The sequence below is a fragment of the Ambystoma mexicanum genome, chromosome 7q (genome assembly GCF_040938575.1).
Source record: "Ambystoma mexicanum isolate Mex_15411 chromosome 7q, UKY_AmexF1_1, whole genome shotgun sequence".
Classification (NCBI taxonomy): Eukaryota; Metazoa; Chordata; class Amphibia; order Caudata; family Ambystomatidae; genus Ambystoma; species Ambystoma mexicanum.
In genome coordinates this window covers 673531359-673545049 of record NC_090941.1, presented here as the reverse complement: position 1 = coordinate 673545049, position 13691 = coordinate 673531359, and the positions used below count along the sequence as shown (strand labels likewise).

Sequence of the window (13691 nt, the reverse complement as noted above, 5' to 3'; positions counted from 1 at the left end):
TGGGTTTTTGGCTGCAGATCCTGAAGTCCTGCAGCAAAATCGCTTTTCAATGCTGAGGTACTATGTTGTCTTGAGGAATGTACTTACCTTGAGTCTATTGTGATACCTGTGAAGTGTGTGGTGTTTTTTGTGATTGGGAGGCCTCTCGTCCAGTTCACTCAGTTCCACTGCTGGAATCCTCCTAGGGTGTCATCTGTGAAGCCCCTGGACCCTGCTCGAACGCTAAAAGTAAAATACTCACTTGTTTACCAAGTCTTCCTGAGGAACTCTTGACTTTTGCTACTTAAAAACCTATTCTGAATTCTGACACTCTGTTGGTCACTAGACCCTAGTGACACCCCCCACCCCTTCTGCCACTGAGAACACTCATGCTCCAAGAATAAGGGAAAGACTTTTAAGGGATTGGACCTTTTGCCTAGTAAAGAGAATAAGTGTTTAAAAGTTACTTACTTGAAAAAGAGTTAGTTTTAACTCTAACCCTAAGAGTGAACAGCTACAATAAGTCATTACTTACCTTGGATGTATGATGCACTATTCTCAAAAGTATGATTAACATCTTTCTTTCCTTGGAAACCTTTTTGCCATTCTATTAGAAAGTAGATGTGAAGGTATATTACTTATTACTTACCTGTGATTTGGTTATCAAAAATGTTGTTTTTGACCAATATTATACCTTGATTTAAATGTTTGGCAGTTGGGGATACTTGCTTTTTTCATAGTGATATAATCTATGTACCAGAATTGTGTTTGCTCCCCCGAACCTTACCTTTTTCCATAATATTACTTTAGATTTTCCGTTAACTGTGTCTGTTAACTTACTTTTATTATATTGGAGTGCAGTGTAGAGAGCATCCTTAGCCTGGCTCCTGAGGCCATGGAATTTGGGCATTTACAATTACCCACTAGGCTCTGTTGCGAGAAGCAAGAAAGACAAACAGCAGACACTTTCAACAAGTGAAATAAATAACAATCTAGGGTTGGAAAAAACAGATCAATCCCAAAGATTGCTCGGATACAAATGTGGTTATCTACCCTATGTACCGAATGGACTAGTTTACAACTCACTTAAAGTATATCTAGAAGCTTAAGCAGCTTTCACCACATCCCAACAAAAGGTATCTTGGTGGAAGATAGCGGTAGTTAAAGCCTTCACAGGAGTTAAGCGTATCTATTCTCCAGTGACTCATCTCCCCCAGGATGGCATTTAAACACAGTACTATCACGCCTAATGGGTCCACCCTCTGAGGCGATGTTACCAGGCTCTGTTACCAGAACGTTCTTATAATGTTGCCTTCCTTATTGCAATTGCGTCAATCAGAAGAATTAGTGAGTTACAAGCTCTGTTGGTGGTAAACTCTTTTGTAACAATACACAAGCATGAAAGAGTGCGAAAAACGCACTGTTGGGAAAGATTTTATTTTTGCTAACTTTCCCTCCTAGATTCCTATGGAAGCCCATTCATTTTGCTCTGTTTTTAACCTGTCCTGACTCTTGAACTTCTCTTGCCTTTTGTTCATTGTTATGGTTAATCTGATAAGTTCTTCAGACTATCAGCACTACAAAACTGTTTCCTTTTTTAATTTGTGTACGTTTTATTATTGCACACAGCACCATACAGTAGGATAACATTGGGATCAAGTCCCCTTGTCTCCTTATTCCATTCCACTCACCTTTTGGTCATCAAGCCTGGGTCGAGTATCTTGCTCCTGGGTTATCCTTGTCGCTGGTAAAAAGAAATACACTTACTTCTGGTAAAATTGTTGTAGAACATTACAAATATCACCAACACAATCCTATTGAAACATACCTACAGAGACCTCATTCTGGTAAGAAACATTGTGACGCTTGTGACTTTTAGCCACAAGGCCACATTAATCTTAGGGTTTGGACTTCTAAAGTTAGGAATTTCTATCATTAACTACAGCTAAAATACTTGCCTGCTTTGCTGATTAAGTTATTTGATGTACATTTGAAGTTATGGTGGCTGTTTATATTTGTATCATAGTGTTAAGCCATAATTCTACCTGTTAGATCTATTTTTAAGTGTGTTCAGAAGGCCTATGACTATTCTTATACTTGACTGTCTGAATTGAATTGTGTGCCATACCGTGTGTGTATCGGGAGGATAGCTCGGGGGCAACATGCTCGCCTTGGAATCAAGACGAGACAGAGCAGCACAGGTTCAATCCCCGGGTCTGCGCTTATAAACCTCAGGTTATTTATAACGCGCTTAATACCCAATCATATATCATATCGTATACTCATTAAGGTTCCATGACCTCTCTCACCTGAGGAGAATAAGCATTGACTGCTCTCCATTGCTACTTTGATTGGGTTTTGGCAAGCCTCTGAGAGCTCTCTGTTCACTATAACAGGGTGGCGTCCTAAAATCTGTCCACCAAACAGATTCTAGAAATCCCTCTTGACGTGCATTCCTGATTTTCAGCTAAATTCTTCTAAAAATTCCATGCCAGTCGAGTGACTGGCTTTCTTCCAAAATAGAGTAGAGGAGAAAGAGCTTTACACACACTTGCCATTCGTTGGGTGGTAATGTGCTACCTAAACAAAGCTAAGGAAAAACTGTGCAGTTTCTTTCGTTTCAATGGCAACACGAAGAGAGGGAGATGCAGTTGCTAAAGCAACCATTGCTAGATGGATTGTACTTTGCATTTAGATGTACTGTTCTCTGGCAAACAAGACACTTCTGTTTACCCCATGAGTACATTCTACCAGGGGTACTAGATCTACCCTAGCTTGCCTTGCTAATGTCATATTGGAAGCGATTTGCAAAGCAGAGCGTGGAATACAATACCTTTTCACACACTATTGTGTTAACATACAAACAAAAGCAGAGTCTCGGGTGGGTGATGACATTTTAAAACATTTATTTACATCTGCTTCTTCAACTCTCCCATCACCATCATGGAGCGCTAATCTATACAAAGCATGTCAATGCAAGCAGATTCACAAGCCCCAGAAGACACATTACTTACCAGTAATCATCTTTGTTTGGCTTGTATCACTTTATTAGTTCACTTTTAAACACTGTATCAAACACTGTCAGAAAACAAACATTCTGAGGATGTTGACCCGTGAAGCTTTGTGGGTACCTTCCACACATAGAGTAAGGATAGTATTGCAAGTATGCCCATTGACCCTGCTTTTTTTTTATTTTTTTTTATTTTTATTCATAGGCAGGTTTACAGCAAACACACATGACAATGCAAAACTAGCAGTCAGTGCACTTTTAGGACACATGACATAAGGAAAAAAGGCAGTGCATCTGCGTACAAAAGACACATTCAATTAAAATACATCATGTCAAGAAACCCCCCCCCCCCTGGGGAGCCTAGGCGAGTCACCTCCCAATGTACTCTTGGTTAGGTTGATAAGATAACTATTGAACGCAGACCTTACATTCCGCGGGCAAGAGTGTGCCGGGAGCAGTGAGATATTCTTCCTCACTCACGGGTCTGGGACCAGGTGAGTGCATTAAGCCACTTCTGAAACGTAGGGGGAGAGGGACTCTTCCAGCCCTGAAGCGCACACCGCTTGGCTACCTTGCAGCTTATGTTTAGAAATTTAGCCACTCGCCTAGTATCAGTTCCCCACACTCCAAACAAAATTCCCAGCAGACTAGGGTCGATCACAGTACCCATGATATCAGTGAGGGTTGTTCGAGGAGTGTAGTACAACCTATTTAGTAATTTAAACTGCATGACACGGAAACTGAAGTTAAGGGATACTCTGTGTGTGAGCACATTGTTTCACATAGGTGGTCCGAGATCTCGAGGCCCAATTCGTCTGCCCATTCAGTGCGTGTCTGAGGGGGGCTGGGTCAAGGTTTCCGCCATCAGTATTTTATATAGAGAGGATATGACGCCACGTGCACCACTTGCGTTAGCTATGTAGGCGACACCAGCGGCATCAGGTGGCTCATCAGGGAAGGTGGGCCACTTGGCTCAGAAGGCAGCACAGAGCCTATAGTACTATAACATCTCAAGTGCAGATCCAGAATGGCCATGTCTCCATGACTGTGGGACGATGAATTTCCCATCAGGAAAAATGTCAGCCAATGCCTGGTAACCCAGATAACGCCAATGTCGGGCTAAGGCTGCATTATGTGTGGGTTCAAGCCCAGGGAATCTCCACACAGGTAGCCATTTGTAATAGGGGTGGTATTCAGGTGTTATGTTCAGAAGCCGTCCCCAAGCAAACAGGATAGTTGCTACTGGATCAAGTGGGGAATCCGGCACATAGTCCCGACAGAATATCAGGGTCATAATGTTAACCTTATCTGCAGCTAGGGTTTCCAACTTGACATGCGGATGAGTCAGAGTGCTTGGGTACCAGTATGTGGCATATTAGGCTTGTGTGGCCATCCGGTATAGTGTGAAGTCAGGAGCCGTGAATCCCCTGACCCCCAACCCCCACATGGGAGTACCATGTCCAGCCACTTCTTACGAACCGTGCGCATGTTTTGTGCAGCTTCGTGAAGTATTGTTTACCGGGCCAGATAGGTACATTGCTAAAGATGTAAAGTAGTTTGGGAACCAGGATCATCTTGATAAGGGGGAGTTTCCCAGTGAGAGATAACGGGAGTGAGCGCCATCTAACCATTCTTGACTCAGCCAGCTGTGCTGCAGCCGTGTAGTTATCCGCCAACAGGGTGGACTTGGACAGGGAGACACAGACCCCCCAGTACCTGATACCGCCCGGGGACCAACGTAGTGGATACTCTGAGATAGGCTGTTGAGTAGCACTAGTGAATGGGAAAATCTGACTTCGAGTAGTTGATAGTGAAGCCTGAGAAGCTGCCTACACACGTAATATCCCGCAATATGGGTTGCAGGGTCTCTAACCTACAATAACATGTGGTCAGCGTATCGGGATATGGGTTCAGGGGTGTCTTTTAACCGTATTCCTCTGAGTATGTCGTGCACAAACATAGTCTGCCATTGGCTCTATTACAAGTGCAAAGAGGATCGGGGAGAACGGGCAACCCTATCGGGTGCCCCTGAAGAATGTGAATAATGTGTATGTTAGGGAATTGACCCAAACCCTTGCCAACGGAGCAGTGTATAGCAATTTAATATACCCAATCATATTGGGACCAATCCCCATTGTTTCCAGGACTATCCACATGTACTTCCATGAAACCATGTTGAATGCCTTTAGGGCATCAAGCGTGATGGCAATGGCATGTGAATCCTGGTTGATCCTGGCCATCACGTTGAAAAGCTGCCGAATGATGAGACGTAGACTTCCCGGGTACAAAGCCCCCTTGGTCCTCACTTACCAGGTACGTCATGATCGAGAGGAAGCGGTTAGCTATTACCTTTGCAAGATCTTGGAGTCAATGTTCATGAGCAAGAGTGGTCAGTACGAGCTGCACCTCGTCGCTGGGCATGTCGGGTTTTAGCAAAACTGTGATAACAGCTTCGCGGAGGGAGGATGGATGTACGAAGTGACTCATCCCAGATCTCGAGCAGTCTGTGGGCCAGGATTGCAACATGTTCCTGATAAAATTCAGGGGTGAGTCAGTCAGGCCCGGGTGCCCTGCCCTTTGGGAGGTCCGAGATGGCCTTAACAATCTCTTATAACAAGATTTGGGAATCAAGCTGGTCCCTAGTCGAGGGGGAAAGCATGTCGTGGGGATGTGGTCAAGGAGATCCCCAATATGTTGCTCACTGTGTTCCAGGGGCAGTGCGTATAGATTAGTATAAAAGTCGGTGAAGATCCCCCAATATTTGCTGGTCCGATCATTGTGGCACAGCTTGCTTATTTTTGACAGACGATCTGTGCCTGGCCCCATTCCCCTCTCGTGATCCTTGCAAGTGTCTTACTGGGTCTCTCGCCCTCCCCATATCTTCAAGTAGCCGACCTCTCTCATGGCATGTGTCTCGAAGACTTTTGAGTTCCTCACTGATTTGTGAAAAAGCCTGATCGGCTGCTGTCATGCAGCCATTTCTAGGTCTGGTAGTTTAGATTCAAATCAACTGAGGTCCCTTCTTATAGTTCTTAGCACACCCACCTCCCTTGAGATGGACATCCCCCTGATGTAGACTTTAAAAGCGGTCCAGCGGATGCCGGCAGTAGTATCCTGCAAGGAGTTCCATTCAAATAAGGTCACAATATCCGCAAGTATGTCTGCCTTGAATACTATATCCAGGAGGGCAGCGGATTTGAAATGCCACGTGCTACATGTTGATATGGGTGGACCAAACTCCACCAACAGGGTGATCGGGGCATGGTTGGATACTGTGCGAGTAAGTATCTGAGCCTTTTCTATCCTCCCTATCAAAGCATCAGACAACAAGAAAAGATCAATTCTAGATGAGCTATCATGTACGGACTAATAAGAAGTGTATTCACGCCGCTGGGGGTGGAGAACCCTAGCGTACTGCAGTGTGTGAGCCGTGCGTGACATGATCCTGGGTGAAGCCCCAGTTCTATCCAAACGAGTGTCCAGTATTAAATTCATATCCCCCCCACCCCCCGATGATCTGCACCCCGACATAGCCCAGCAAAATCGAAGTAATGGCATAAAAAAAATCTGGGGTATCCACATTGGGGCCATAGGTGTTAACCAGTAAGTATTCCCTGTTTATCATACAGTGTAGAACAGTGTACCTGCCTTCAGGGTCTATGTAGCTCTTTAAGAGTGTGAATTTAATAGATTTATGAATCAATGTCAGCACGCCCCTGGCATGTGTGGAGTAGGTTGTATGAAATCTGTTTGGTCCCCAGGACGGTGCCATGTTCGTCAGGAGGTTGCCCCGTGCGTGCGTTTCTTGCAGCATGAGTAACTTAACACCATGTCTTTGGGCATAGGCAATTATTTTCCGGGCCTTGGTATGGTTGCTCAGTCCCCGGACATTCCAGGACATTATATTTACGGCCATTTCATGGTCCTAGTGTGCATCCCAGTTAGTATGACCCAGTGTGTATCTACAGGTAAGACTGCTTCTATAATGACAATCTTTCATGATGTGAAATGCTGTTCCACCTCTACCCTTTTTAATACGTTCTCCACAACCAGTCCCTCCCCCCTCCCTCACCACCCCATACCAGCCGGCAGTGTCCCTACCCACCCCCTCCCACAAATAACAATTGCCCGCCAACAAATAACAGTGGATCCATCTGAACATGGTCCGACCGTAGTACAGACCCAACAGGGGCCAGTGCCCAACAAACGCTCTAAAGTAGCCATTGCAACTGCAGTGGGGCACGCTGTCGCCGTGCAAACACCTAAACCCAAGCAATGAGGTACCAGGACAGGTACATAAGACAGGCGTAATACATCGCTGGAACACAGTTTTGTCTCACCAGCACATGCAGTAAAGAAGAGCAATGCTAAGGCATCAGGGGACGTTGATCCCCCAGCACCAAGAGCTTAGGCTAAATTTAGCATAGCATTAATCGAAAGTATCCGCTAGTGTAACACAATGCCGGTTATATTGTCAATTTAGGAGTTTTCCGGTTGTGGTCCAGATGTTAAGGCTTACCACAATCCAACAGATTGAATACATGTGGCAAGGAGCCAGTATATTTGATACTACTATGAACTCGGGAACTAACTGAAATCAATTACCTAGTTCCAGGAAAATCTGGAGCATTCACTCTGTAGATCAGTCATTCTCCATGAGATCCTCAGCTGGATTATTGAGTGGTATCTGCGTCTCTATAAACTTCACCGCCTCATCAGGGACCATAAAAAAGTATAGTTTCTCCCTAAAGGTAAATTTGAGCCACGCAGGAAACAATATTGCGTTCCCTCAACAACTTCTTCACACCAAGGAACTGCTGCCTTTCCTTCTGCACTCCCACAGAGAAGTCAGGGAAAATCCGTATTATTTGGGAGCCAAGGCGGAGTTCCGTTTCTCATCGATAGGCGGAGGATAAGATCCCTAAATCTTGGCGATGACGGGTCTAGGGAAGTCTCCAGGCTTAGGGCGTGGAGATAGAGCGCAATGGGCGCGCTCAACGGTGAAGAAGGGGGACAGGTCAGGGTTATCCAGCAGTTCCTTGAGCAGGTTTTAGACAGCTAACTCCATGCAGCCCTTAAGCGCATTTTCCAGGACACCGGTGATCCGTATGTTATTCCTGGACTCCAAATCATCACATTTAGCTTTAACAAACTTCATGTTTCGCATAAGAGAGGCGACTGTATCCTGGAGAGTGTGCAGCCCGTCCTCGTTAGCCCCAATTATAGACTCCGCTTCAGTGATCCTGGTGCCAGCTTGATCAATTTGAGACTTCAGTGATGCTACATTGGCGTTTGTCGTCGAGCTTCTCGTGGATGGAAGCAAAGTATTTGGCCATGGAATCCATCATTGCAGTGAGGTCCTGGGCAGGTGAGCCGGGGGACGAAACAAGTTCCTCATGTTTGGATGATGGGTGATCCGGCTCGACTCTAGGTGCCGCTTTAGCAAACTTATCCATAGCCCCCACTTCGTTGGTACCCCGGGATCTGTTCGACATCTCTGTTCAGCCGACAGCGTGGTAGGATCCCAGTGGGTGGTGTTCAGTCATGGTATATGTTCAACAGCTGTGGCTGGGGTCAGTTAGTACACAGTGGTTGGAAAAGAGGAGGATGAAAGACTAGGGTGGAGGCACAGCAAGACAGGTATGGCTAGTGAGGGTGTCGGCCCGTTGATTGTGTACCCTCTGGAGCTGGACAGAGACCAGAACATCAATGTGATGGCATGGCTGGCTGGATTGGCGGCGATGATCTGGATATGTGGGAGAAGGATAAGGCAGGCAGGTCACAGTTGTATAAGTAATATATTAGGCCACAGAATGGGCACTACGTGAGTGCACACTGTTCTCTTAACGGAGCTTGAGGGTAGTTGCTGCGTGGCAAGAGGACAGCCAAACTGATATTGCTAGGTGTGTGGGGTAAGCACCCAGCTGGTGTGCAGGGTCACAAGTGGACCAGTCTAATAGGTGTACCAGTGCAGTGCTGCGCACAGAGTTCAGAGCCCCCGGGGCTCAGAGGGGGTATTGATGGTGATGAGGCTGCAGGCAGCCCAACAGTCCAAGCACCGCCACCAGTCGCCACGTGGTATGGTAGTAAGGGCGCAGGCAATGGCCCCTGGAAGCCGCAATAGCGAGAGATGAATATTAGAGTAGGCACAATGGACCACGCGGGCCTAGGAGACACAGGGACAGCAGCACACCCATTCCCCACCCACACCGGTAGCGAGCTCATCTGTGTTCATTTCACAGGGGGATGTCAACGGTCTACCAGAGGTCCCCCGTGGTCATCCAGATCCCAGCGGCAGTTCAGCCGCTGTCAACAGACGGCATCCACAGTGTCCTGCGGCCGACGTCTGATACAGGCAACGGCGGTCCTGAGGGCTCCAGGGACTCGTGGGCCAAGCCAGGCCACACACCACACCACCGGGGGGCCACCATGGACGCAATTCAGTGGCGCCAAGGGTACCCAACCCGGGCCAGCCCACACAATCCGGGCAGCAGCCGGTGCGAAGCACCGCCCGCCCGCACAGTCGTCCTCTTCGAGCCCACAGGGCTCAAGGCTTCAGTCACCTGTCGTTCCCCGCAGAGGGGAAACAGCAGGCGTTTGTCGCTGGTAACAGCAACATTGGTAGTCGAGGGACAGCGGGGACGTCACAGGCACCGATCCCCAAACAAGGCGCAGCGGGTCTAGGCAGCACTGGCGGTTCCGACCGACGACGAGGCCACACACCCGCCAGAAGTTTCATTGGCTGTATTCGGGCCCAGAGCACCAATTTATTTATAACCCCCATCCCCTCCCCAAGATTGGAGGTAGGAGTGCCTCGGGAAGTCTGCTGCAGGCAGTGGCAAGAAAAACAGGAGGATGATGGGAATTACCGCCGTTGGCATTGCGTACGTGGCGGTGCTGTACAGAGCACAGAAGCTAGGCGGCCATTACCTACTCTGCTTAACAGCGCCCCCCCTGTTGACTCAGCTTTTTGACTTTGAAAACACAAGATGTAATACTGTGCACCAAACACTAGATGGCAGCCTGTGCAAAACATGTGCTTCTAAGCAGAACCAAACCACAGAAAGATCATTGCGGGTAGATAATATTTGATTTCTATAGATGGCACATCTTATCACGCGCTCTCAAAAGTTCCCTCAGGATATACTTTTACTTGACTTTGTTACTGAAATGGCTTGTGTGTAAACGTAGTCTAATAGTGCATCAAAGCATTGGTGCCCAGGAAAAATGACAGGTCTTGATTCCTATTAAAAAATGAGATTGCGACGCAAAGTTGAAGCAGTGAAATTGGCTCTGGGCAGCAGGAATGTGCCAGTATTGCTGTTCTAGTAAGGGGAACAGGTCTTGCAGATCTTAAGGGGGTGTAATCTTAAAAATAAACTGCTCGTTCGCCAAAAGCAGCATAGTGACAGCCTCCTCTGTCACAGACTAGCTATAATGGTACCCAATTTATTTACACAAATGTATCTTACAATTTAAAATTAATGTGTTTTCTTTCTCGTCTTTTTCTAGCGTTCCAATCCACATGCTGCCTACCCTAACCCTGGACCAAGCACATCGCAGCCACAGAGCAGCATGGGATATTCATCTACCTCCCAACAGCCTCCACAGTACTCTCATCAGACACATCGGTACTGAGCTCATCTTAATGTCTGTGTACTGTCACGAAGTCTGCAGGACTTACTGCCTTCCTGGCTTGGACCATACGAATGTACTGTACAACCACACCTTCAAAGTGTCCATTCTCCAGGGTCCTCCACTTTTCACAGAAGGGAGTAGTGGCTCCTAAATTGTAAAGATTTGGGGTTAAACTTGAATGAAAGTGCTAGCACAGTTTGTGTTATGGGTATGTTACTTCCATAGTTTATTTGACATGGTTCAGACTGACCAATGTGTTTGTCGGCGACATTCTGCAGCAGTTAAAGCTGTGAAATGTGACGGAGCAAGCGTTTTGTTTGTTGTACGTGGTGGCTTCTCTCAATGTTACATTGTCTGACCAATACTATCCACAGTAATTCAAACTGGTTTCTTAAAAATATACGTTAACATGGCAAAAATAAAAAAACATACAATAGCGTAGCTGCTAATTTCAATTTGTTGCACTTCTATTTTATGATTTTAATTGTTTTAAACTTTTTGTGTGCGTGTTGGTTGGTTTTCAAAATAAATTGAGAATTGACCAACAAAGCTGGCTGAGAGTTCTTAGAGAAAAACATTGCACTTTGTGTTACACAAGAGCCTCCCAAAGATTCATTTCCAATAAACAAGGTATTGTTTTTGTCTTGGTCGGAACCAAACTGGTTTTTAAAGCTGCTACATGCTCGTAAATTATATTTGTTGCAATTGGTATACATCTGTTGGCTTTCACAAACAAAGTAAAATGTCATCAAACTGTCTCTAAAAATGTCTCATCTTGTAAATATTTGAGCATGTTTTACAATCTGAGAAGCATGAAAGAGATTTCCCAAAGAGGAGCAACCCCTGCACATGTTTGTCATGTCTGAAAGCTGGTTTGTTGTAGAGGATTACCATTTGATTTATTTTTTATTTTTTTTAATTTGCACAATGTCATGGGGTGCACTTATTACAGCCAAGGTGTTATTGGAGCCTTTGAATTTACAAGGAACAGGCCTGTAACATACAAAGTACTGTATCAGAACTATTTTACATGAGTGATGCAAGTATTCTGAATTTAAAAAAAGAGCATTGTTAAAACAAGGTGTTATGTAATAAATTTATTTTTCATAAACCTGAAAAAAATACGTGTTCTTGTGTTGCTTTATTGTCCAGCACTTGTGTTAACATGAGTGGGGTTGACAGTCGTAATTAAGATATTCACTTTTGTGCGCAATCGATTAGGTTCTCTAGCATAGGCTCTTTCAAAGACTTATATTTTGGGTATATTCCCCGTCGTCAGGCTGGGAATCCTCGTTAACATAGTGCTGTTTGTATTTCAACTGAAAATCTTCAGTCACTTTAGTGCTTTAGTGTAGTCATTTTGGGTCATACTGCCCACAGCCAATAGAAAAGGCTCCATTAGCTCTACCCGTGTATGCTATCTTCAGACTTTGTTACCACATGTTCTGTGACGGGGTGGTTGGAGGGCGGAGTCTGAAAAAACTCTCTAAAGAATTTTATTTTTTCTTCAATTTTCTTATATTAAATTCCTACTTTGACGACGCTTAGGGGATCTTCAGCTTCAGCGATGCCTGGGGTGTCATTCCGGGCCTGTCAGCGGCTTCTCTGTGAATGGTTTATCATCCTCGCTTCTCTTTGACTGTGGGGCCTACATCTGTGGCTGAGGCCAGGAGAACGTTTGTTCAAGACCTACACCAGGTGCGGCCTGAAGAACATTTATGGACAATCTCCATGACCACTGTCTTTACTGCCTCCATCTGAATCCCATCATTCAAAACTGACATCTGCCAGTCGTTTTTGAACAAAGCGCTGTTTGTCTGCCACCAGAGTTTGGTGGTGTGGCTCGATGACGCCATGGGGGGTGGGGGCTCTGACTTTGCTTTGGTACATAGTCATGCCTCTCTCAGGCAAGGCAGACCAGCTAAGCGTACCACCTCCAGCAAGATGTTCTGGTCGCTTGAGGAGGCATCACAAAGCGGAATAAAGGCTCATGCTGTGACATCCTACATTGGGTTTTCTTCACAGAATACCGCAGCGTCTTCAACAACCTTGCGGTCTAAGTCCAATTCCATGTCAACGAAAAATCAGAGACGGCCCACGTAGTCTTCTTGGAAAAGTAAGGCCCGTTGACGTCCCTGTTGTCACAGATACCAAGAGCCTCATCCACGACCACATCAACTACTATGACCCTGTCAACGACCACAAAGTCAACTCCATCAACAAGCATTACCAAACTGTCCACCACCGCCCCGTCAACGATTTCTGCAAAGTCCTTATCAACCACTAAAGGACTAATCCGGCGACACCTTCAGCCCTTCTGCGGTGAATTCCTTCAATGGCACAGCCATCCGCATTAGCTGCTCTACCCACGCTTGTCTGTCCTCTTCCACTAGCTCTTGGAATCACCCCAGAGAGAGTTTTCTAGTCAACAGATCCTCAAAAGGGCCCCCCCCCCCAAACCGGATACCAATGTGGCAGACCGATTAGCGGTCTTTTCCGACAACGGCAAAGATGTGGTTTTGCAAGAGAACGCCTCCATCACCAGACTGGGCATGCTACCCCCGGTGCAGCCCCACCTTGCATGCCTCCTCATAAGGCAATTCCACCACCAGGGTTAGTGCCTCCATCAGCGCCTAGAGACATCTCATTGGACATCCAAGCCACTCTTCCTGCTTTAGTAACTGAACTTCACCGTGGGTTGCCAGGCCCTGCAGTGCCTTAAAAGGCTCAACCAAGCATAACTGGTACGGCTGCTCCCCCTCGTCCTATGATGGAACATCACCCTCCGGTGCCAGTTCAGCTAACTGATAGAGGATGATTCACCCAGCGACCAAGCCTCCACCCAGATCATAGGACAAAGGGGCAGATTAATTTGATGACATTTTCCCGGCAGGTGGCAAACCAGGTGATATTACCACAAGGGATTCTCCACCAACAAAATGGGTTGTTTCCACACCCTGATGTCTAAGGCGACAAAGATGCTTGGGTTGACCCCGGAATAGCAAAAGAAGAATAGTTTCTTTTATCAGCGGTGAACACCACACTGGAAATCAGTCATAGCCAT

At 46.2% G+C, this 13691-nt stretch overlaps 1 protein-coding gene across 1 annotated transcript in view; it reads left to right on the top strand.

The window, feature by feature from the left end:
* CDK8 (cyclin dependent kinase 8) overlaps positions 1-11749 on the top strand; it is a 679675-nt gene extending 667926 nt beyond the window's left edge. The window contains exon 13 of the mRNA XM_069639174.1: positions 10502-11749. Within this exon, the coding sequence (XP_069495275.1) occupies positions 10502-10627 (126 nt within the window). The 3' untranslated portion in view covers positions 10628-11749. The remainder of the gene's footprint in view (positions 1-10501) is intronic.
* The last annotated feature ends 1942 nt before the right edge of the window (positions 11750-13691 follow it).